Source organism: Myxine glutinosa, chromosome 8, assembly GCF_964187855.1.
Source record: "Myxine glutinosa chromosome 8, kmMyxGlut1.1, whole genome shotgun sequence".
Taxonomy (NCBI): domain Eukaryota; kingdom Metazoa; phylum Chordata; class Myxini; order Myxiniformes; family Myxinidae; genus Myxine; species Myxine glutinosa.
The window spans coordinates 107,497,147-107,523,191 of record NC_136268.1 but is presented as its reverse complement, the minus strand read 5'-3'; the positions used below and the strand labels follow the sequence as shown (position 1 = coordinate 107,523,191).

General features: G+C 47.7%; 1 protein-coding gene across 1 annotated transcript in view; it reads right to left on the bottom strand.

Annotated features, from left to right (window-relative positions):
• Positions 1 to 26,045, bottom strand: part of LOC144893313 (contactin-4-like) — a 129,980-nt gene that overhangs the window by 21,547 nt on the left and 82,388 nt on the right. The window contains exon 5 of the mRNA XM_078783654.1: positions 7,535 to 7,801. Coding sequence (XP_078639780.1) covers positions 7,535 to 7,801 — 267 coding nt within the window. The remainder of the gene's footprint in view (positions 1 to 7,534; positions 7,802 to 26,045) is intronic.

Sequence of the window (26,045 nt, the reverse complement as noted above, 5' to 3'; positions counted from 1 at the left end):
TTTCGAAATGATGTATGAATCCAAACCAGGCCTATAGTGCATGCGCTGTGCTTTTTGCATCGACACGTTTCTGCATTTCAACGAAATGATAGCAAGGAAGATTTTAAAAAACGCTGACAAAGTTAACAAGGGATTAAAAAAAGTTGCTTGAAAACAACCTCAGAAGATTCTACCACAAACTAAGAAAGCAAAGGCAAGATGTAACAAGTCCCCCCAAGAAGGAAAGACTTGAAAAGTTTTCGAAAGAAATCTATGAAGAACCAATAGAACATAACAAGGTGGTGGACTGGATCTGAAACTTGGAAAAGAGTGGGGAAGATGTGGCCATCAAAAACACTGTCCGAAAAAAGCGACATCTGAAGAAATGCCCCCAGTGATGATTGAAGAAGAAGAGGAAAAAAACTTTCTTGCAAAATGCCGAACTTTAAAAGCCCGAGCCCAGATGGAATTCCGAATTTTTGGCTGAAGCAACTAGATGCTCTTATCCATTTAACAAACTTATCCAAATGGAGGAGGTAATGGATAAATGACTCACAGAGGGTAACACCGTCCTCAGCACAAAATCTGAAGAAACCCAACGACCTCACAAGTATAGACCATTAACATGTCTACCAACAACCTACAGACTTCTGACAGGAATCAGCACAGAAATGATGTAACGGTACCTAACACAACAACGATGCCTCGAGGCCTTTTACAGGAGGCATGTAAAAGAGGATGCCAAGGAACAATATTTGACCATCTACGACAAAACAAGGCCACACTCGAAAACTGTAAAACGAGAAGAACCAAACTCTCCACAGACTGGATGGACTAAAAAAAAACGTAGACCTCGACATTTGCAGACTTGCGGAACCAGCCCATTTGCGGTTTACAAAATGTGACCTGCTTCTACATTTGCAGCCCCTGCGCCCTGGCTATTTGCATTTTTTGCGGGCATAAACCATCCCCCACCACCGTTCCCCGTCACTATTGCCTGCCCGCCACCATGCCCCGCCACCATCCTCCAAACTCCCGTCCATCGATGACAGAGAAATTACTCCTCAGGTCTGATCGTGTTGACCTTCTTCTTTTTTTTTTGTGTGTACTGAATCGAGGCTCGTGAAAGAGCTAACATTTATTTCACAAACAAATCAACCAGACAAACAAAATATATAAAAAGAGGGAGCGGAAGACAAGATGGGGAGAGAAGGGGAAGCACACAAACACAACATTTGAGAGCAGGGAGAAGTGTGGGAGGGAGAGGGCTTGGGGGGAGGAGGCGTGGGAAGGGGGGGGGGGGGGGAGAGGTATAAAACACAAGGGGACCAAGGACTTCCAGGACAGAAGTCGGTATTTCAAAAAAAAAGAAAAAAAGTGGAGGATTTTGGGTGAAATTATCGGGGGTAGAAAAGATCAAGGTTTTGGATGGGGAAAGATAAGAGATGATGGTGAACAGCTGTTTTAAAGACCTGGAGGGTGGAGTGGGATTGAAGAGAGTGAGGGAGTTTGTTCCAGAGGCGGGAGAAAAGAGGAATGAAGGAGTGAAGGTGAGCAGAGAGTCTTGCTTTTGGCAGTTTGACCATAAGAGGGTTGCAGGCAGATCTTGTGCAACCTGTAGGACTATTTGGGGGACAGAGCCCAGAGAGAGCTGGGGAGGCAAGGCCAGAGAGGAGTCGGTAGAAGACGGAAAGACCACCAACCTGCCTGCGGTGAGTGAGTGAAAGGCCCTTGGAGTTAGCTTCATCGCGGGAGATTCCAATGATTCTGAACGCTTTGGTTTCAACAGCGTGAAGACGAGCTCGGTGTGAGGCAGGAGCACCAGACCAGAGGGGAGAGCAGTATTCCATAGAGCTGCAGATGAAAGCCTTGTAAGTGGTGAGCAGCTCAGGTGTACCAAGGAAGGACTTCGCACGACGGAGGATGCCCAGTCGGCGACTGGCTTTGGAGGCCAGCTTTGAAATGTGGTTTTCCCAGGAAGGATCATGGCAGATAGTGTGCAAAGTGTGCTTTTTGTGCAAAGCGGTGATGTTGGCTGATTTCCAAGCAGATGGCAGATGACCTTGAGCAATAGAGAGGGTGAAGAGAACAGAGAGAGGGAGTGAAAGAGCGGAAGAACATGATTTTAGGACCCGTGGGCTGATGCCGTCAGGACCAGTTGCAGAATCAGAGTCGAGGGTTGACAGAAACTTTTCCACCTTGTCAGGAGGAAAGGACACAGAGTCCAGGAGCAGCTGGGTACGACTGGGTACGGTGGGTACAGAGAGGGATGGGTTAGGGACACAAGATTTAGTGGCAAACACAGAGTTGAGGCATTCAGCTTTTTCACGTGCGGAGTCAGCCGTGTAGCCGTTTGAGGTGAGGGAGGGGATGGAGGGGGAACAAACACCAGAAGCAGATTTGACCAGACGCCACCAGGATTTGGAAGAGGGAGACAGATAAGAGAGTTCGGTCTTGAGAACGGGGAGATATTGTTTCCTGGCTCTCCTGAGGGTGGACACACACTTGTTTCGGGCTTTGTGAAAGGAAATGAGATTTCCTTCCATTGGATTTGCTTTCCAGGAGACGAAAGCAAGTTGTTTCTGGGCAACAGCCTCACCACAAGATTCCGTGTACCATGGACGGGAAGAAGGGTATGACAACTGAAGACGAGATGGGATAAATCTGTGCATGAGAGAGAGCAATTTACTTTGAAAGAATTCCCAGGATGAGTTGATGTCAGAGGCGGCAGAGATGGGAGACGAGTCCAGATGATTGATGGCTGCTTGAAGACCGTGCCAGTTGGCCTGAGTGAAATGCCAGACTCGTCGCGCTGAGGAGGCTCTCTGAGAATGGTCAGAGAGATGTCCACTTTAACAAGCACATGATCAGATGAGCCGATTGGAGCAGAAGAAGAGCAGCAGACATTTTTAGGGAAGTTAGTCATAACCAAGTCCAGAAGAGAAGATGCTCCGTTTTGACTGAGATCCGGGTTGGGAAATTGACAGATTGTGTCAGTCCCAGTGAGTCGCAGAAGTCCTTTGCTGAAGAGCCTTCGCTGGTGAGAGAGGTACCCACACCCAGCCAACTGGCATGGTGACAATTGAAATCACCACATATGAGGAAGAGAGAGTTGGGATGGGTAGATAGAAGTTGGTCCATATTATCAGACAGCGGATGTAGATGGAGTCATCACTGTTTGGTGGATGGTACAACACACATATGAACAAAAGGTGGGAGCTAAGGGGAAGCCGTAGCCAAAGGTATTCCTGGGGGTGAGGTGGAGAGAGGGCAGTGGAGGGCGAGTGAGGAAGAGAGTTTTTTATAAAGATAGCAACCCCACCTCCAGGACGAGGCTCAGGTCTATCATACCGGAGGAGGGAGTAACCTGGGAGAGATACCAAGGAATCAGAGACATCATGAAGGAGGAAAGTTTCTGTTAAGCAGATCACATCTGGTTTGTCAGAAGCAACCTGTATGGAGAGATCAGTCAGGTTTGAGCGAAGGCCCCGGATGTTTGAGGTCCATACCGTTAATGAAGAGGAAGGGGGAGCATCGGATGCAGAACAGGGGGGGAGGGGTAGGGTAAGATGTGGAAGAGGAGGAAGAGGTAGGGAGAGCTGTTGAAGGTGTGTCAGAGATTTCAGAGATTTCAGAATAGCTTGGAGAAAGGGAAGAATGGGGCGGACAAAAGGTTTGATGGAGATTGGGTGAGGCACAGTGAGGTGTTATTTGAGGAGGGGGAAGAGCGAGGCAGAAGGTTGGGGGAGATGAAGGTGAAAATTGGAAGGGGGAAGAAGCAGGGAGGATGCTTTGAGGAGGAGGGGTGAGAGGGGAGTCTAGGAGGGGAGGGGTGTGGGGGGAGTTTAGGAGGGAGGGGAGGGAAGGGGCAAGGGTGGAGATTTGAAAGGGATGGGTGATGGGGAAGATTTGGAGGGGAGGGGTGATGGGGAAGTTTTGGAGGGAAGGGGTGATGGGGAAGATTTGGAGGGGAGGGGCAAGGGGGAAGATTTGGAGGGGAGGGGTGATGGGGAAGTTTTGGAGGGAAGGGGTGATGGGGAAGATTTGGAGGGGAGGGGCAAGGGGGAAGATTTGAAAGGGATGGGTGATGGGGAAGATTTGGAGGGGAGGGGCAAGGGGGAATATTTGAAAGAGATGGGTGATGGGGAACATTTGGAGGGGAGGGGTAAGGGGGTAGATTTGGAGGGGAGGGGTGATGGGGAAGTTTTGGAGGGGAGGAGGGATGGGGAAGTTTTGGAGGGAAGGGGGGATGGGGAAGATTTGGAGGGGAGGGGTGAGATTGGATTTTGAAAAGTGTACGATTCATGGGAAAACAAACATTTTTTGCAAAATGAGTTTGAGACCGAGTCAAAAATACGTTTGAGGACGTTGAAGGAGGGGTGGAGGGCTGAAGAGTTTCGGGAATGTAGAAAAGAGGAACTGTAAGAGATGGTATTTTTTTTTTTTGGAATGAATAGATTTGGTGAGCAAGACGAAAGCATCCTTTTATAGGAGAAGAAGAAAAGGGTGTTATAATATATGACAGAATACAGTTCTTCAGGGGAGAGATTAAACATTTCTAACCACGTGATCGCGTGATCACGAACAACGTGAACGAAGAACGAACGAACAAATAAGAACAACAAATAAACGAATAAGAACTGAGAAGGAAATCTTTTCTTTGGGTTTTTTTTTTTGAGTAGAGATATTAAACAAGGAAGTATGGGGTGAACGACTGGGACGAAACAGAGAACGAAAGTAATTGCAGCACATTCGACAAACCGCTGAGAGGAAACAAAACCACAAGGTCGGAGACGGTAGCCTAAGCCTAGTAGTACTAGTACTACTCGGCCTCAGAATACGCGACACGAATTAACCGACGATTGTGTATACATGTACGAAAACTTAACACGGAAAATTTTGCTAAAGACATGCTATAGGTACACACACCGAAAGATAGATACAGTCTCGACAAAAACACAATTGTGAAATAATTTCTTAGCTTCGAAAGCGTGAGCGCATGGACAGCTTCGAAAAGACGTGCCCTCGCCGACCAACCTCGCCGACGAGCTTCAATGCCTTTGCTGTGGACACCACCTGCAACTTTTACACGACAAACATACACTTGACGACAGTACTGATGACACCTGCAGCCACTGCCAGTCCGCACCACACACAATAAAACATATCATGGAAGACTGTGCGGCCCTGGCTTCATGAAAGCAAGACCCTCCACCACCATCCCACACAAACAATGGTCACTATGTGGCGGTTACCTTATGTGCAGGTAACCGCATGTGGCGGCTACCTTATGTGATTACCTTATTTGGGCATAATACACGTGCACGGGCCTGTTGGACTTGTGGTTGTGCGGACGTGACGCACGCGAGGTTGCCGGAGCCACGCCCTCCGAAGAGGGCTTTTGGCTTTATATAAGCATGCTGACTTCCGTTTGAGTTTAGTGTGCTGGATCTTGCTGTTTGAATAAACCAACCTCGATCCCTACGAATGGCCTCGTTCTCTCGCCTTCCGCGACTCCTAAAACACGACACACCCCTCCTCCATCTACCCACAATCCCCTGCACAGGTTCGTCTACACAGAGTGTCCTGGGTCTAAATTTTCTTCTTGTCTCACGGCCTTGACCAGTTGTGATTCCTTGCTCTGGTGAACTTTTGTGCTCATTGCTTCAGGTCAATCATGGGGCCTAAGCCTCTGTATAGTGCAAAAGATGCATCTGCTCCCAAGGAGCAGAAAAAATTGATGAGCTGAAGCGTGAAAGTGGAGCTGCTTGACCGATTACAAATGAGTGAGAGTATGGCCTCTGGGGGCAGACATTATAGGATAATAGACTCCGCTGTCCGACACACAGAAAAACGAGAAGGTGATTTGTGAAAGTGTCACGGTTGTGAAAGCGTTACACCCAGTGCCAAAAGTCGTCACGCAGGTGAGGGACATCCATATCGAAAAAATTGGAGAGGGTATTGAAGGTATGGCTGCACGACAATGCACAGAAAAACGTGCCTTGATGTGGGCCTATCATTCGTGGAAAGGCAAAGCACAATTTTAATCATCTGGTTGCGAAGACGAGGGATGCGGGTACGAGTGATGCAGGTATATGTGATGTGGCTACAAGTGGCTCCACTTCCTTCCAAGCCAGCAGGGGGTGGTTTGACCGCTTTAAGAAGCAGTACAACCTCCACAATGTGAAGCCCACAAGCTAGCAGGTGGTTTGACCGCTTTAAGAAGCAGTACAACCACCACAATGTGAAGCTCACAAGCAAGCAGGAGGTGGTTTAACCGCTTTAAGAAGCAGTACAACCTCCACAATGTGAAGTTCATGTGCGAGCAGGAGGTGGTTTGACCTCTTCAAGAAGCAGTACAACCTCAACAATGTGAAGCTCACATGCTAGCGTGACTCAGCAGATTATGAAGCAGATGCAACGTTCTCCACTCAACTCGCACAGCTGATTGAGGAGATGTGGTATCTGCCAGAGGAGGTCTTCAATGCTGAATACCGAATAGCACAAGGCTGAATAAAATGCTCAAAAAGATGGTGCCAGGCCTGAAGCACATTCAGAGGGAAATCCCTTTGCTGATGTTTGAGGAAGATATGGGAGAAGGGATGATGAGTGCACAAAACGAAATGTTGAGTCAGATGCAAAATCGAGCCCTGAGGGGATGTATGGTGAGGGGTTGTACCCAAAAATAGGTATTTGCTTTTTTCTCACAATATACACATGCAATTCCAATGAAACTTGACCACAACCTTAATCACCCGTGTTGGTACCAAAGTTTGTTCACAGCATTAAAAAAAAAGCGGACCGTGAGGTGTCTATTGGGGGGTTGCCTCCCCAAATAGGTATTTTTTTTAATTTTGTTTGTTTAAAGTCTTATGATTATGATAGTATGATTCCACATGCTGCCCTGTCTTCTAGAAACCATTAAAATTGGTTTTAAATACCTTTAGTCAGTGCAGTATACTGTTTATTCCACCAGGTGAGCGCCAGGGATATTGCCCCGATGTTTCATTTTTTAATATCCATGTAAAGGTGAGTGTGAAACATTGATTTTATCCCCATGTTGTTATTCCTACACAGCTATAATTATTCCCACCTCCTGAGGCTGGCTGAAGGAAATTTGGCCGAAGCCTTTCACGAACTGACTGGCCAAGCTTGACGTTCGACCAAATAAGACAGAGCAGGACATCCGGCTTAACGTCCATCCGTGAGACGGCACACACATTGATTAATCATCCTGCCTTATTACACCAGAATGGCAGTTTGTAGTTGGGCCGAGATTCGAACCGAAGCAGGAATTTTTACAGTTAAAGTAGAAAATGGTTCTTCTTCTTCTTCTTTTTATTACCAAAGGTAAGAATGCCATGAATAGTTTAACAAGAAGAGTTTCTGAAACTGCTGAGTTTGTGCAGAAGGTGTTTGATTTACAGGGTGAGGTTCATCTCAAACAAACAACATCCATGAATCATTCCATCTCATCGATGTTTGTATCCATGACAAGGTAATAAACATCAGGTAAGGGCTCTTTACAAGGAATTACGTTGTGTGTGTTACTCACATTGTCCATCCAGGGTTCTTGTTCCTGATTTGAAGATTTTCCCGCCAAATTCCATGTCACAGTAACATGATGCTCCGTTGTTTGAGGTAGAAGCTGTGAATACAAGGTTCGCAGTTGTTCGTTCTCCGTCTCTTTGAACCTCTTTTGTTCCAATTCCCGAACATCGTGCAGAGAGATGGAGGTTAAAATGGCTCTGAACGGCACAAGAGAAGGTAACGGTTTCACCATCCACGGGAATCTCTGGTACGAACCGGGAAGTTGGGAGATCTGTGCAGGGAGAGAGAAAACGGTAAAATGTTTATGAAGAATAGAAAACTAATGTCTGTGAAAACTACTTCTGGTAATGACGTCAATGGTTCAGTTTTTCGTTCACCTTGACTACAACCTCCACAATGTGAAGCTCACAAGCTAGCAGGAGATGGTTTGACCCCTTTAAGAAGCAGTACAACCACCACAATGTGAAGCTCACAAGCTAGCAGGAGATGGTTTGACCCCTTTAAGAAGCAGTACAACCACCACAATGTGAAGCTCACAAGCTAGCAGGAGATGGTTTGACCGCTTCAAGAGGCCATACAACCTCCACAATGTGAAGCTCACAAGCTAGCAGGAGATGGTTTGACCCCTTTAAGAAGCAGTACAACCACCACAATGTGAAGCTCACAAGCTAGCAGGAGATGGTTTGACCCCTTTAAGAAGCAGTACAACCACCACAATGTGAAGCTCACAAGCTAGCAGGAGATGGTTTGACCCCTTTAAGAAGCAGTACAACCACCACAATGTGAAGCTCACAAGCTAGTAGGAGGTGGTTTGACCGCTTCAAGAAGCCATACAACCTCCACAATGTGAAGCTCACAAGCTATCAGGAGGTGGTTTGACCGCTTCAAGAAGCAGTACAACCACCACAATGTGAAGCTCACAAGCTAGTAGGAGGTGGTTTGACCGCTTCAAGAAGCCATACAACCTCCACAATGTGAAGCTCACAAGCTATCAGGAGGTGGTTTGACCGCTTCAAGAAGCAGTACAACCACCACAATGTGAAGCTCACATGCTAGCAGGAGGTGGTTTGGCCGCTTTAAGAAGCAGTACAACCACCACAATGTGAAGCTCACAAGCTAGCAGGAGGTGGTTTGACCGCTTCAAGAAGCAGTACAACCTCCACACTGTGAAGCTCACAAGCTAGCAGGAGGTGGTTTGACCGCTTTAAGAAGCAGTACAACCACCACAATGTGAAGCTCACATGCTGGCAGGAGGTGGTTTGTCCGCTTTAAGAAGCAGTACAACCTCCACAATGTGAAGCTCACATGCTGGCAGGAGGTGGTTTGACCCCTTTAAGAAGCAGTACAACCACCACAATGTGAAGCTCACAAGCTAGCAGGAGGTGGTTTGGACCGCTTCAATAAGCCATACAACCTCCACAATGTGAGGCTCACAAGCTAGCAGGAGATGGTTTGACTGCTTTAAGAAGCAGTATAACCTCCACAATGTGAAGCTCACAAGCTAGCAGGAGATGGTTTGACCGCTTTAAGAAGCAGTACAACCACCACAATGTGAAGCTCACAAGCTAGCAGGAGGTGGTTTGACCGCTTCAATAAGCCACACAACCTCCACAATGTGAATCTCACAAGCTAGCAGGAGATGGTTTGACCGCTTTAAGAAGCAGTACAACCACCACAATGTGAATCTCACAAGCTAGCAGGAGGTGGTTTGACCGCTTCAATAAGCCATACAACCTCCACAATGTGAAGCTCACAAGCTCGCAGGAGATGGTTTGACTGCTTTAAGAAGCAGTACAACCACCACAATGTGAAGCTCACAAGCTAGCAGGAGGTGGTTTGACCGCTTTAAGAAGCAGTACAACCACCACAATGTGAAGCTCACAAGCTAGCAGGAGATGGTTTGACTGCTTTAAGAAGCAGTATAACCTCCACAATGTGAAGCTCACAAGCTAGCAGGAGGTGGTTTGACCGCTTCAAGAAGCCATACAACCTCCACAATGTGAAGCTCACAAGCTAGCAGGAGGTGGTTTGACCGCTTCAAGAAGCCATACAACCTCCACAATGTGAAGCTCACAAGCTAGCAGGAGATGGTTTGACCGCTTTAAGAAGCAGTACAACCACCACAATGTGAAGCTCACAAGCTAGCAGGAGGTGGTTTGACCGCTTCAATAAGCCACACAACCTCCACAATGTGAATCTCACAAGCTAGCAGGAGATGGTTTGACCGCTTTAAGAAGCAGTACAACCACCACAATGTGAATCTCACAAGCTAGCAGGAGGTGGTTTGACCGCTTCAATAAGCCATACAACCTCCACAATGTGAAGCTCACAAGCTCGCAGGAGATGGTTTGACTGCTTTAAGAAGCAGTACAACCACCACAATGTGAAGCTCACAAGCTAGCAGGAGGTGGTTTGACCGCTTTAAGAAGCAGTACAACCACCACAATGTGAAGCTCACAAGCTAGCAGGAGATGGTTTGACTGCTTTAAGAAGCAGTATAACCTCCACAATGTGAAGCTCACAAGCTAGCAGGAGGTGGTTTGACCGCTTCAAGAAGCCATACAACCTCCACAATGTGAAGCTCACAAGCTAGCAGGAGGTGGTTTGACCGCTTCAAGAAGCCATACAACCTCCACAATGTGAAGCTCACAAGCTAGCAGGAGATGGTTTGACTGCTTTAAGAAGCAGTACAACCACCACAATGTGAAGCTCACAAGCTAGTAGGAGGTGGTTTGACCGCTTTAAGAAGCAGTACAACCACCACAATGTGAAGCTCACAAGCTAGCAGGAGATGGTTTGACTGCTTTAAGAAGCAGTATAACCTCCACAATGTGAAGCTCACAAGCTAGCAGGAGATGGTTTGACTGCTTTAAGAAGCAGTATAACCTCCACAATGTGAAGCTCACAAGCTAGCAGGAGACGGTTTGACCACTTTAAGAAGCAGTATAACCTCCACAATGTGAAGCTCACAAGCTAGCAGGAGATGGTTTGACCGCTTCAAGAAGCCATACAACCTCCACAATGTGAAGCTCACAAGCTAGCAGAAGGTGGTTTGGCCGCTTTAAGAAGCAGTACAACCACCACAATGTGAAGCTCACAAGCTAGCAGGAGGTGGTTTGGCCGCTTTAAGAAGCAGTACAACCACCACAATGTGAAGCTCACAAGCTAGCAGGTGGTTTGACCGCTTCAAGAGGCCATACAACCTCCACAATGTGAAGCTCACAAGCTAGCAGGTGGTTTGACCGCTTCAAGAGGCCATACAACCTCCACAATGTGAAGCTCACAAGCTAGCAGGAGATGGTTTGACTGCTTTAAGAAGCAGTATAACCTCCACAATGTGAAGCTCACAAGCTAGCAGGAGACGGTTTGACCACTTTAAGAAGCAGTATAACCTCCACAATGTGAAGCTCACAAGCCAGCAGGAGATGGTTTGACCGCTTCAAGAAGCCATACAACCTCCACAATGTGAAGCTCACAAGCTAGCAGAAGGTGGTTTGGCCGCTTTAAGAAGCAGTACAACCACCACAATGTGAAGCTCACAAGCTAGCAGGTGGGGGTTTGGCCGCTTTAAGAAGCAGTACAACCACCACAATGTGAAGCTCACAAGCTAGCAGGAGGTGGTTTGGCCGCTTTAAGAAGCAGTACAACCACCACAATGTGAAGCTCACAAGCTAGCAGGTGGTTTGACCGCTTCAAGAGGCCATACAACCTCCACAATGTGAAGCTCACAAGCTAGCAGGAGGTGGTTTGACCGCTTCAAGAGGCCATACAACCTCCACAATGTGAAGCTCACAAGCTAGCAGGAGATTGTTTGACCGCTTCAAGAAGCAGTACAACCACCACAATGTGAATCTCGCAAGCTAGCAGGAGGTGGTTTGACCGCTTCAAGAAGCAGTACAACCACCACAATGTGAAGCTCACATGCTAGCAGGAGGTGGTTTGGCCGCTTTAAGAAGCAGTACAACCACCACAATGTGAAGCTCACAAGCTAGCAGGAGGTGGTTTGACCGCTTTAAGAAGCAGTACAACCTCCACAATGTGAAGCTCACAAGCTAGCAGGAGGTGGTTTGACCGCTTCAAGAAGCAGTACAACCTCCACACTGTGAAGCTCACAAGCTAGCAGGAGGTGGTTTGACCGCTTTAAGAAGCAGTACAACCACCACAATGTGAAGCTCACAAGCTAGTAGGAGGTGGTTTGACCGCTTCAAGAAGCCATACAACCTCCACAATGTGAAGCTCACAAGCCAGCAGGAGATGGTTTGACCGCTTCAAGAAGCCATACAACCTCCACAATGTGAAGCTCACAAGCTAGCAGAAGGTGGTTTGGCCGCTTTAAGAAGCAGTACAACCACCACAATGTGAAGCTCACAAGCTAGCAGGTGGGGGTTTGGCCGCTTTAAGAAGCAGTACAACCACCACAATGTGAAGCTCACAAGCTAGCAGGAGGTGGTTTGGCCGCTTTAAGAAGCAGTACAACCACCACAATGTGAAGCTCACAAGCTAGCAGGTGGTTTGACCGCTTCAAGAGGCCATACAACCTCCACAATGTGAAGCTCACAAGCTAGCAGGAGATTGTTTGACCGCTTCAAGAAGCAGTACAACCACCACAATGTGAATCTCGCAAGCTAGCAGGAGGTGGTTTGACCGCTTCAAGAAGCAGTACAACCACCACAATGTGAAGCTCACATGCTAGCAGGAGGTGGTTTGGCCGCTTTAAGAAGCAGTACAACCACCACAATGTGAAGCTCACAAGCTAGCAGGAGGTGGTTTGACCGCTTTAAGAAGCAGTACAACCTCCACAATGTGAAGCTCACAAGCTAGCAGGAGGTGGTTTGACCGCTTCAAGAAGCAGTACAACCTCCACACTGTGAAGCTCACAAGCTAGCAGGAGGTGGTTTGACCGCTTTAAGAAGCAGTACAACCACCACAATGTGAAGCTCACATGCTGGCAGGAGGTGGTTTGTCCGCTTTAAGAAGCAGTACAACCTCCACAATGTGAAGCTCACATGCTGGCAGGAGGTGGTTTGACCCCTTTAAGAAGCAGTACAACCACCACAATGTGAAGCTCACAAGCTAGCAGGAGGTGGTTTGACCGCTTCAATAAGCCATACAACCTCCACAATGTGAGGCTCACAAGCTAGCAGGAGATGGTTTGACTGCTTTAAGAAGCAGTATAACCTCCACAATGTGAAGCTCACAAGCTAGCAGGAGATGGTTTGACCGCTTTAAGAAGCAGTACAACCACCACAATGTGAAGCTCACAAGCTAGCAGGAGATGGTTTGACCGCTTTAAGAAGCAGTACAACCACCACAATGTGAAGCTCACAAGCTAGCAGGAGGTGGTTTGACCGCTTCAATAAGCCACACAACCTCCACAATGTGAATCTCACAAGCTAGCAGGAGATGGTTTGACCGCTTTAAGAAGCAGTACAACCACCACAATGTGAATCTCACAAGCTAGCAGGAGGTGGTTTGACCGCTTCAATAAGCCATACAACCTCCACAATGTGAAGCTCACAAGCTCGCAGGAGATGGTTTGACTGCTTTAAGAAGCAGTACAACCACCACAATGTGAAGCTCACAAGCTAGCAGGAGGTGGTTTGACCGCTTTAAGAAGCAGTACAACCACCACAATGTGAAGCTCACAAGCTAGCAGGAGATGGTTTGACTGCTTTAAGAAGCAGTATAACCTCCACAATGTGAAGCTCACAAGCTAGCAGGAGGTGGTTTGACCGCTTCAAGAAGCCATACAACCTCCACAATGTGAAGCTCACAAGCTAGCAGGAGGAGGTTTGACCGCTTCAAGAAGCCATACAACCTCCACAATGTGAAGCTCACAAGCTAGCAGGAGATGGTTTGACTGCTTTAAGAAGCAGTACAACCACCACAATGTGAAGCTCACAAGCTAGTAGGAGGTGGTTTGACCGCTTTAAGAAGCAGTACAACCACCACAATGTGAAGCTCACAAGCTAGCAGGAGATGGTTTGACTGCTTTAAGAAGCAGTATAACCTCCACAATGTGAAGCTCACAAGCTAGCAGGAGATGGTTTGACTGCTTTAAGAAGCAGTATAACCTCCACAATGTGAAGCTCACAAGCTAGCAGGAGATGGTTTGACCACTTTAAGAAGCAGTATAACCTCCACAATGTGAAGCTCACAAGCTAGCAGGAGATGGTTTGACCGCTTCAAGAAGCCATACAACCTCCACAATGTGAAGCTCACAAGCTAGCAGAAGGTGGTTTGGCCGCTTTAAGAAGCAGTACAACCACCACAATGTGAAGCTCACAAGCTAGCAGGAGGTGGTTTGGCCGCTTTAAGAAGCAGTACAACCACCACAATGTGAAGCTCACAAGCTAGCAGGTGGTTTGACCGCTTCAAGAGGCCATACAACCTCCACAATGTGAAGCTCACAAGCTAGCAGGAGGTGGTTTGACCGCTTCAAGAGGCCATACAACCTCCACAATGTGAAGCTCACAAGCTAGCAGGAGATGGTTTGACTGCTTTAAGAAGCAGTATAACCTCCACAATGTGAAGCTCACAAGCTAGCAGGAGACGGTTTGACCACTTTAAGAAGCAGTATAACCTCCACAATGTGAAGCTCACAAGCCAGCAGGAGATGGTTTGACCGCTTCAAGAAGCCATACAACCTCCACAATGTGAAGCTCACAAGCTAGCAGAAGGTGGTTTGGCCGCTTTAAGAAGCAGTACAACCACCACAATGTGAAGCTCACAAGCGAGCAGGTGGGGGTTTGGCCGCTTTAAGAAGCAGTACAACCACCACAATGTGAAGCTCACAAGCTAGCAGGAGGTGGTTTGGCCGCTTTAAGAAGCAGTACAACCACCACAATGTGAAGCTCACAAGCTAGCAGGTGGTTTGACCGCTTCAAGAGGCTATACAACCTCCACAATGTGAAGCTCACAAGCTAGCAGGAGGTGGTTTGACCGCTTCAAGAGGCCATACAACCTCCACAATGTGAAGCTCACAAGCTAGCAGGAGATTGTTTGACCGCTTCAAGAAGCAGTACAACCACCACAATGTGAATCTCGCAAGCTAGCAGGAGGTGGTTTGACCGCTTCAAGAAGCAGTACAACCACCACAATGTGAAGCTCACATGCTAGCAGGAGGTGGTTTGGCCGCTTTAAGAAGCAGTACAACCACCACAATGTGAAGCTCACAAGCTAGCAGGAGGTGGTTTGACCGCTTTAAGAAGCAGTACAACCTCCACAATGTGAAGCTCACAAGCTAGCAGGAGGTGGTTTGACCGCTTCAAGAAGCAGTACAACCTCCACACTGTGAAGCTCACAAGCTAGCAGGAGGTGGTTTGACCGCTTTAAGAAGCAGTACAACCACCACAATGTGAAGCTCACAAGCTAGTAGGAGGTGGTTTGACCGCTTCAAGAAGCCATACAACCTCCACAATGTGAAGCTCACAAGCCAGCAGGAGATGGTTTGACCGCTTCAAGAAGCCATACAACCTCCACAATGTGAAGCTCACAAGCTAGCAGAAGGTGGTTTGGCCGCTTTAAGAAGCAGTACAACCACCACAATGTGAAGCTCACAAGCTAGCAGGTGGGGGTTTGGCCGCTTTAAGAAGCAGTACAACCACCACAATGTGAAGCTCACAAGCTAGCAGGAGGTGGTTTGGCCGCTTTAAGAAGCAGTACAACCACCACAATGTGAAGCTCACAAGCTAGCAGGTGGTTTGACCGCTTCAAGAGGCCATACAACCTCCACAATGTGAAGCTCACAAGCTAGCAGGAGGTGGTTTGACCGCTTCAAGAGGCCATACAACCTCCACAATGTGAAGCTCACAAGCTAGCAGGAGATTGTTTGACCGCTTCAAGAAGCAGTACAACCACCACAATGTGAATCTCGCAAGCTAGCAGGAGGTGGTTTGACCGCTTCAAGAAGCAGTACAACCACCACAATGTGAAGCTCACATGCTAGCAGGAGGTGGTTTGGCCGCTTTAAGAAGCAGTACAACCACCACAATGTGAAGCTCACAAGCTAGCAGGAGGTGGTTTGACCGCTTTAAGAAGCAGTACAACCTCCACAATGTGAAGCTCACAAGCTAGCAGGAGGTGGTTTGACCGCTTCAAGAAGCAGTACAACCTCCACACTGTGAAGCTCACAAGCTAGCAGGAGGTGGTTTGACCGCTTTAAGAAGCAGTACAACCACCACAATGTGAAGCTCACATGCTGGCAGGAGGTGGTTTGTCCGCTTTAAGAAGCAGTACAACCTCCACAATGTGAAGCTCACATGCTGGCAGGAGGTGGTTTGACCCCTTTAAGAAGCAGTACAACCACCACAATGTGAAGCTCACAAGCTAGCAGGAGGTGGTTTGACCGCTTCAATAAGCCATACAACCTCCACAATGTGAGGCTCACAAGCTAGCAGGAGATGGTTTGACTGCTTTAAGAAGCAGTATAACCTCCACAATGTGAAGCTCACAAGCTAGCAGGAGATGGTTTGACCGCTTTAAGAAGCAGTACAACCACCACAATGTGAAGCTCACAAGCTAGCAGGAGATGGTTTGACCGCTTTAAGAAGCAGTACAACCACCACAATGTGAAGCTCACAAGCTAGCAGGAGGTGGTTTGACCGCTTCAATAAGCCACACAACCTCCACAATGTGAATCTCACAAGCTAGCAGGAGATGGTTTGACCGCTTTAAGAAGCAGTACAACCACCACAATGTGAATCTCACAAGCTAGCAGGAGGTGGTTTGACCGCTTCAATAAGCCATACAACCTCCACAATGTGAAGCTCACAAGCTTGCAGGAGATGGTTTGACTGCTTTAAGAAGCAGTACAACCACCACAATGTGAAGCTCACAAGCTAGCAGGAGGTGGTTTGACCGCTTTAAGAAGCAGTACAACCACCACAATGTGAAGCTCACAAGCTAGCAGGAGATGGTTTGACTGCTTTAAGAAGCAGTATAACCTCCACAATGTGAAGCTCACAAGCTAGCAGGAGGTGGTTTGACCGCTTCAAGAAGCCATACAACCTCCACAATGTGAAGCTCACAAGCTAGCAGGAGGTGGTTTGACCGCTTCAAGAAGCCATACAACCTCCACAATGTGAAGCTCACAAGCTAGCAGGAGATGGTTTGACTGCTTTAAGAAGCAGTACAACCACCACAATGTGAAGCTCACAAGCTAGTAGGAGGTGGTTTGACCGCTTTAAGAAGCAGTACAACCACCACAATGTGAAGCTCACAAGCTAGCAGGAGATGGTTTGACTGCTTTAAGAAGCAGTATAACCTCCACAATCTGAAGCTCACAAGCTAGCAGGAGATGGTTTGACTGCTTTAAGAAGCAGTATAACCTCCACAATGTGAAGCTCACAAGCTAGCAGGAGACGGTTTGACCACTTTAATAAGCAGTATAACCTCCACAATGTGAAGCTCACAAGCTAGCAGGAGATGGTTTGACCACTTTAAGAAGCAGTATAACCTCCACAATGTGAAGCTCATGTGCGAGCAGGAGGTGGTTTGACCGCTTCAAGAAGCCATACAACCTCCACAATGTGAAGCTCACAAGCTAGCAGGAGGTGGTTTGACCGCTTCAAGAAGCAGTACAACCTCCACAATGTGAAGCTCACAAGCTAGCAGGAGGTGGTTTGACCGCTTCAAGAAGCAGTACAACATCCACAATGTGAAGCTCACAAGCTAGCAGGAGATGGTTTGACCACTTTAAGAAGCAGTACAACCACCACAATGTGAAGCTCACAAGCTAGCAGGAGGTGGTTTGACTGCTTTAAGAAGCAGTACAACCTCCACAATGTGAACCTCACAAGCTAGCAGGAGGTGGTTTGACCGCTTTAAGAAGCAGTACAACCTCCACAATCAGAAGCTCACAAGCTAGCAGGAGGTGGTTTGACCGCTTTAAGAAGCAGTACAACCACCACAATGTGAAGCTCACAAGCTAGCAGGACATGGTTTGACCGCTTTAAGAAGCAGTACAACCACCACAATGTGAAGCTCGCAAGCTAGCAGGAGGTGGTTTGACCGCTTTAAGAAGCAGTACAACCACCACAATGTGAAGCTCACAAGCTATCAGGAGATGGTTTGACCGCTTTAAGAAGCAGTACAACCTCCACAATCAGAAGCTCACAAGCTAGCAGGAGATGGTTTGACCGCTTTAAGAAGCAGTACAACCACCACAATGTGAAGCTCACAAGCTAGCAGGAGATGGTTTGACCGCTTTAAGAAGCAGTATAACCTCCACAATGTGAAGCTCACAAGCTAGCAGGAGATGGTTTGACCACTTTAAGAAGCAGTATAACCTCCACAATGTGAAGCTCATGTGCGAGCAGGAGGTGGTTTGACCGCTTCAAGAAGCCATACAACCTCCACAATGTGAAGCTCACAAGCTAGCAGGAGGTGGTTTGACCGCTTCAAGAAGCAGTACAACCTCCACAATGTGAAGCTCACAAGCTAGCAGGAGGTGGTTTGACCGCTTCAAGAAGCAGTACAACATCCACAATGTGAAGCTCACAAGCTAGCAGGAGATGGTTTGACCACTTTAAGAAGCAGTACAACCACCACAATGTGAAGCTCACAAGCTAGCAGGAGGTGGTTTGACTGCTTTAAGAAGCAGTACAACCTCCACAATGTGAACCTCACAAGCTAGCAGGAGGTGGTTTGACCGCTTTAAGAAGCAGTACAACCTCCACAATCAGAAGCTCACAAGCTAGCAGGAGGTGGTTTGACCGCTTTAAGAAGCAGTACAACCACCACAATGTGAAGCTCACAAGCTAGCAGGACATGGTTTGACCGCTTTAAGAAGCAGTACAACCACCACAATGTGAAGCTCGCAAGCTAGCAGGAGGTGGTTTGACCGCTTTAAGAAGCAGTACAACCACCACAATGTGAAGCTCACAAGCTATCAGGAGATGGTTTGACCGCTTTAAGAAGCAGTACAACCTCCACAATCAGAAGCTCACAAGCTAGCAGGAGATGGTTTGACCGCTTTAAGAAGCAGTACAACCACCACAATGTGAAGCTCACAAGCTAGCAGGAGATGGTTTGACCGCTTTAAGAAGCAGTACAACCACCACAATGTGAAGCTCGCAAGCTAGCAGGAGATGGTTTGACCGCTTTAAGAAGCAGTACAACCTCCACAATCAGAAGCTCACAAGCTAGCAGGAGATGGTTTGACCGCTTTAAGAAGCAGTACAACCACCACAATGTGAAGCTCACAAGCTAGCAGGAGATGGTTTGACCGCTTTAAGAAGCAGTACAACCACCACAATGTGAAGCTCGCAAGCTAGCAGGAGGTGGTTTGACCGCTTTAAGAAGCAGTACAACCACCACAATGTGAAGCTCGCAAGCTAGCAGGAGGTGGTTTGACCGCTTCAAGAAGCAGTACAACCTCCACAATGTGAAGCTCACAAGCTAGCAGGAGGTGGTTTGACCACTTCAAGAAGCAGTACAACCTCCACAATGTGAAGCTCACAAGCTATCAGGAGATGGTTTGACCGCTTTAAGAAGCAGTACAACCACCACAATGTGAAGCTCGCAAGCTAGCAGGAGGTGGTTTGACCGCTTTAAGAAGCAGTACAACCTCCACAATGTGAAGCTCGCAAGCTAGCAGGAGGTGGTTTGACCGCTTTAAGAAGCAGTACAACCACCACAATGTGAAGCTCACAAGCTAGCAGGAGATGGTTTGACCGCTTTAAGAAGCAGTACAACCTCCACAATGTGAAGCTCACAAGCTAGCAGAAGATGGTTTGACCGCTTTAAGAAGCAGTATAACCACCACAATGTGAAGCTCACAAGCTAGCAGAAGATGGTTTGACCGCTTTAAGAAGCAGTACAACCACCACAATGTGAAGCTCACAAGCTAGCAGGAGGTGGTTTGACCGCTTTAAGAAGCAGTACAACCACCACAATGTGAAGCTCACAAGCTAGCAGAAGATGGTTTGACCGCTTTAAGAAGCAGTACAACCACCACAATGTGAAGCTCACAAGCTAGCAGAAGATGGTTTGACCGCTTTAAGAAGCAGTACAACCACCACAATGTGAAGCTCACAAGCTAGCAGGAGGTGGTTTGACCGCTTTAAGAAGCAGTACAACCACCACAATGTGAAGCTCACAAGCTAGCAGGAGATGGTTTGACCGCTTTAAGAAGCAGTACAACCTCCACAATGTGAAGCTCACAAGCTAGCAGGAGATGGTTTGACCGCTTTAAGAAGCAGTATAACCTCCACAATGTGAAGCTCACAAGCTAGCAGGAGATGGTTTGACCGCTTTAAGAAGCAGTACAACCACCACAATGTGAAGCTCACAAGCTAGCAGGAGATGGTTTGACCGCTTTAAGAAGCAGTACAACCTCCACAATGTGAAGCTCACAAGCTAGCAGGAGATGGTTTGACCGCTTTAAGAAGCAGTACAACCTCCACAATGTGAAGCTCATGTGCGAGCAGGAGATGGTTTGACCGCTTCAAGAAGCCATACAACCTCCACAATGTGAAGCTCACAAGCTAGCAGGAGATGGTTTGACCGCTTTAAGAAGCAGTACAACCTCCACAATCAGAAGCTCACAAGCTAGCAGGAGATGGTTTGACCGCTTTAAGAAGCAGTACAACCACCACAATGTGAAGCTCACAAGCTAGCAGGAGATGGTTTGACCGCTTTAAGAAGCAGTACAACCACCACAATGTGAAGCTCGCAAGCTAGCAGGAGGTGGTTTGACCGCTTTAAGAAGCAGTACAACCACCACAATGTGAAGCTCGCAAGCTAGCAGGAGGTGGTTTGACCGCTTCAAGAAGCAGTACAACCTCCACAATGTGAAGCTCACAAGCTAGCAGGAGGTGGTTTGACCACTTCAAGAAGCAGTACAACCTCCACAATGTGAAGCTCACAAGCTATCAGGAGATGGTTTGACCGCTTTAAGAAGCAGTACAACCACCACAATGTGAAGCTCGCAAGCTAGCAGGAGGTGGTTTGACCGCTTTAAGAAGCAGTACAACCTCCACAATGTGAAGCTCGCAAGCTAGCAGGAGGTGGTTTGACCGCTTTAAGAAGCAGTACAACCACCACAATGTGAAGCTCACAAGCTAGCAGGAGGTGGTTTGGCCGCTTTAAGAAGCAGTACAACCACCACAATGTGAAGCTCACAAGCTAGCAGGTGGTTTGACCGCTTCAAGAGGCCATACAACCTCCACAATGTGAAGCTCACAAGCTAGCAGGAGGTGGTTTGACCGCTTCAAGAGGCCATACAACCTCCACAATGTGAAGCTCACAAGCTAGCAGGAGATGGTTTGACTGCTTTAAGAAGCAGTATAACCTCCACAATGTGAAGCTCACAAGCTAGCAGGAGACGGTTTGACCACTTTAAGAAGCAGTATAACCTCCACAATGTGAAGCTCACAAGCCAGCAGGAGATGGTTTGACCGCTTCAAGAAGCCATACAACCTCCACAATGTGAAGCTCACAAGCTAGCAGAAGGTGGTTTGGCCGCTTTAAGAAGCAGTACAACCACCACAATGTGAAGCTCACAAGCGAGCAGGTGGGGGTTTGGCCGCTTTAAGAAGCAGTACAACCACCACAATGTGAAGCTCACAAGCTAGCAGGAGGTGGTTTGGCCGCTTTAAGAAGCAGTACAACCACCACAATGTGAAGCTCACAAGCTAGCAGGTGGTTTGACCGCTTCAAGAGGCTATACAACCTCCACAATGTGAAGCTCACAAGCTAGCAGGAGGTGGTTTGACCGCTTCAAGAGGCCATACAACCTCCACAATGTGAAGCTCACAAGCTAGCAGGAGATTGTTTGACCGCTTCAAGAAGCAGTACAACCACCACAATGTGAATCTCGCAAGCTAGCAGGAGGTGGTTTGACCGCTTCAAGAAGCAGTACAACCACCACAATGTGAAGCTCACATGCTAGCAGGAGGTGGTTTGGCCGCTTTAAGAAGCAGTACAACCACCACAATGTGAAGCTCACAAGCTAGCAGGAGGTGGTTTGACCGCTTTAAGAAGCAGTACAACCTCCACAATGTGAAGCTCACAAGCTAGCAGGAGGTGGTTTGACCGCTTCAAGAAGCAGTACAACCTCCACACTGTGAAGCTCACAAGCTAGCAGGAGGTGGTTTGACCGCTTTAAGAAGCAGTACAACCACCACAATGTGAAGCTCACAAGCTAGTAGGAGGTGGTTTGACCGCTTCAAGAAGCCATACAACCTCCACAATGTGAAGCTCACAAGCCAGCAGGAGATGGTTTGACCGCTTCAAGAAGCCATACAACCTCCACAATGTGAAGCTCACAAGCTAGCAGAAGGTGGTTTGGCCGCTTTAAGAAGCAGTACAACCACCACAATGTGAAGCTCACAAGCTAGCAGGTGGGGGTTTGGCCGCTTTAAGAAGCAGTACAACCACCACAATGTGAAGCTCACAAGCTAGCAGGAGGTGGTTTGGCCGCTTTAAGAAGCAGTACAACCACCACAATGTGAAGCTCACAAGCTAGCAGGTGGTTTGACCGCTTCAAGAGGCCATACAACCTCCACAATGTGAAGCTCACAAGCTAGCAGGAGATTGTTTGACCGCTTCAAGAAGCAGTACAACCACCACAATGTGAATCTCGCAAGCTAGCAGGAGGTGGTTTGACCGCTTCAAGAAGCAGTACAACCACCACAATGTGAAGCTCACATGCTAGCAGGAGGTGGTTTGGCCGCTTTAAGAAGCAGTACAACCACCACAATGTGAAGCTCACAAGCTAGCAGGAGGTGGTTTGACCGCTTTAAGAAGCAGTACAACCTCCACAATGTGAAGCTCACAAGCTAGCAGGAGGTGGTTTGACCGCTTCAAGAAGCAGTACAACCTCCACACTGTGAAGCTCACAAGCTAGCAGGAGGTGGTTTGACCGCTTTAAGAAGCAGTACAACCACCACAATGTGAAGCTCACATGCTGGCAGGAGGTGGTTTGTCCGCTTTAAGAAGCAGTACAACCTCCACAATGTGAAGCTCACATGCTGGCAGGAGGTGGTTTGACCCCTTTAAGAAGCAGTACAACCACCACAATGTGAAGCTCACAAGCTAGCAGGAGGTGGTTTGACCGCTTCAATAAGCCATACAACCTCCACAATGTGAGGCTCACAAGCTAGCAGGAGATGGTTTGACTGCTTTAAGAAGCAGTATAACCTCCACAATGTGAAGCTCACAAGCTAGCAGGAGATGGTTTGACCGCTTTAAGAAGCAGTACAACCACCACAATGTGAAGCTCACAAGCTAGCAGGAGATGGTTTGACCGCTTTAAGAAGCAGTACAACCACCACAATGTGAAGCTCACAAGCTAGCAGGAGGTGGTTTGACCGCTTCAATAAGCCACACAACCTCCACAATGTGAATCTCACAAGCTAGCAGGAGATGGTTTGACCGCTTTAAGAAGCAGTACAACCACCACAATGTGAATCTCACAAGCTAGCAGGAGGTGGTTTGACCGCTTCAATAAGCCATACAACCTCCACAATGTGAAGCTCACAAGCTTGCAGGAGATGGTTTGACTGCTTTAAGAAGCAGTACAACCACCACAATGTGAAGCTCACAAGCTAGCAGGAGGTGGTTTGACCGCTTTAAGAAGCAGTACAACCACCACAATGTGAAGCTCACAAGCTAGCAGGAGATGGTTTGACTGCTTTAAGAAGCAGTATAACCTCCACAATGTGAAGCTCACAAGCTAGCAGGAGGTGGTTTGACCGCTTCAAGAAGCCATACAACCTCCACAATGTGAAGCTCACAAGCTAGCAGGAGGTGGTTTGACCGCTTCAAGAAGCCATACAACCTCCACAATGTGAAGCTCACAAGCTAGCAGGAGATGGTTTGACTGCTTTAAGAAGCAGTACAACCACCACAATGTGAAGCTCACAAGCTAGTAGGAGGTGGTTTGACCGCTTTAAGAAGCAGTACAACCACCACAATGTGAAGCTCACAAGCTAGCAGGAGATGGTTTGACTGCTTTAAGAAGCAGTATAACCTCCACAATCTGAAGCTCACAAGCTAGCAGGAGATGGTTTGACTGCTTTAAGAAGCAGTATAACCTCCACAATGTGAAGCTCACAAGCTAGCAGGAGACGGTTTGACCACTTTAATAAGCAGTATAACCTCCACAATGTGAAGCTCACAAGCTAGCAGGAGATGGTTTGACCACTTTAAGAAGCAGTATAACCTCCACAATGTGAAGCTCATGTGCGAGCAGGAGGTGGTTTGACCGCTTCAAGAAGCCATACAACCTCCACAATGTGAAGCTCACAAGCTAGCAGGAGGTGGTTTGACCGCTTCAAGAAGCAGTACAACCTCCACAATGTGAAGCTCACAAGCTAGCAGGAGGTGGTTTGACCGCTTCAAGAAGCAGTACAACATCCACAATGTGAAGCTCACAAGCTAGCAGGAGATGGTTTGACCACTTTAAGAAGCAGTACAACCACCACAATGTGAAGCTCACAAGCTAGCAGGAGGTGGTTTGACTGCTTTAAGAAGCAGTACAACCTCCACAATGTGAACCTCACAAGCTAGCAGGAGGTGGTTTGACCGCTTTAAGAAGCAGTACAACCTCCACAATCAGAAGCTCACAAGCTAGCAGGAGGTGGTTTGACCGCTTTAAGAAGCAGTACAACCACCACAATGTGAAGCTCACAAGCTAGCAGGACATGGTTTGACCGCTTTAAGAAGCAGTACAACCACCACAATGTGAAGCTCGCAAGCTAGCAGGAGGTGGTTTGACCGCTTTAAGAAGCAGTACAACCACCACAATGTGAAGCTCACAAGCTATCAGGAGATGGTTTGACCGCTTTAAGAAGCAGTACAACCTCCACAATCAGAAGCTCACAAGCTAGCAGGAGATGGTTTGACCGCTTTAAGAAGCAGTACAACCACCACAATGTGAAGCTCACAAGCTAGCAGGAGATGGTTTGACCGCTTTAAGAAGCAGTATAACCTCCACAATGTGAAGCTCACAAGCTAGCAGGAGATGGTTTGACCACTTTAAGAAGCAGTATAACCTCCACAATGTGAAGCTCATGTGCGAGCAGGAGGTGGTTTGACCGCTTCAAGAAGCCATACAACCTCCACAATGTGAAGCTCACAAGCTAGCAGGAGGTGGTTTGACCGCTTCAAGAAGCAGTACAACCTCCACAATGTGAAGCTCACAAGCTAGCAGGAGGTGGTTTGACCGCTTCAAGAAGCAGTACAACATCCACAATGTGAAGCTCACAAGCTAGCAGGAGATGGTTTGACCACTTTAAGAAGCAGTACAACCACCACAATGTGAAGCTCACAAGCTAGCAGGAGGTGGTTTGACTGCTTTAAGAAGCAGTACAACCTCCACAATGTGAACCTCACAAGCTAGCAGGAGGTGGTTTGACCGCTTTAAGAAGCAGTACAACCTCCACAATCAGAAGCTCACAAGCTAGCAGGAGGTGGTTTGACCGCTTTAAGAAGCAGTACAACCACCACAATGTGAAGCTCACAAGCTAGCAGGACATGGTTTGACCGCTTTAAGAAGCAGTACAACCACCACAATGTGAAGCTCGCAAGCTAGCAGGAGGTGGTTTGACCGCTTTAAGAAGCAGTACAACCACCACAATGTGAAGCTCACAAGCTATCAGGAGATGGTTTGACCGCTTTAAGAAGCAGTACAACCTCCACAATCAGAAGCTCACAAGCTAGCAGGAGATGGTTTGACCGCTTTAAGAAGCAGTACAACCACCACAATGTGAAGCTCACAAGCTAGCAGGAGATGGTTTGACCGCTTTAAGAAGCAGTACAACCACCACAATGTGAAGCTCGCAAGCTAGCAGGAGATGGTTTGACCGCTTTAAGAAGCAGTACAACCTCCACAATCAGAAGCTCACAAGCTAGCAGGAGATGGTTTGACCGCTTTAAGAAGCAGTACAACCACCACAATGTGAAGCTCACAAGCTAGCAGGAGATGGTTTGACCGCTTTAAGAAGCAGTACAACCACCACAATGTGAAGCTCGCAAGCTAGCAGGAGGTGGTTTGACCGCTTTAAGAAGCAGTACAACCACCACAATGTGAAGCTCGCAAGCTAGCAGGAGGTGGTTTGACCGCTTCAAGAAGCAGTACAACCTCCACAATGTGAAGCTCACAAGCTAGCAGGAGGTGGTTTGACCACTTCAAGAAGCAGTACAACCTCCACAATGTGAAGCTCACAAGCTATCAGGAGATGGTTTGACCGCTTTAAGAAGCAGTACAACCACCACAATGTGAAGCTCGCAAGCTAGCAGGAGGTGGTTTGACCGCTTTAAGAAGCAGTACAACCTCCACAATGTGAAGCTCGCAAGCTAGCAGGAGGTGGTTTGACCGCTTTAAGAAGCAGTACAACCACCACAATGTGAAGCTCACAAGCTAGCAGGAGATGGTTTGACCGCTTTAAGAAGCAGTACAACCTCCACAATGTGAAGCTCACAAGCTAGCAGAAGATGGTTTGACCGCTTTAAGAAGCAGTATAACCACCACAATGTGAAGCTCACAAGCTAGCAGAAGATGGTTTGAC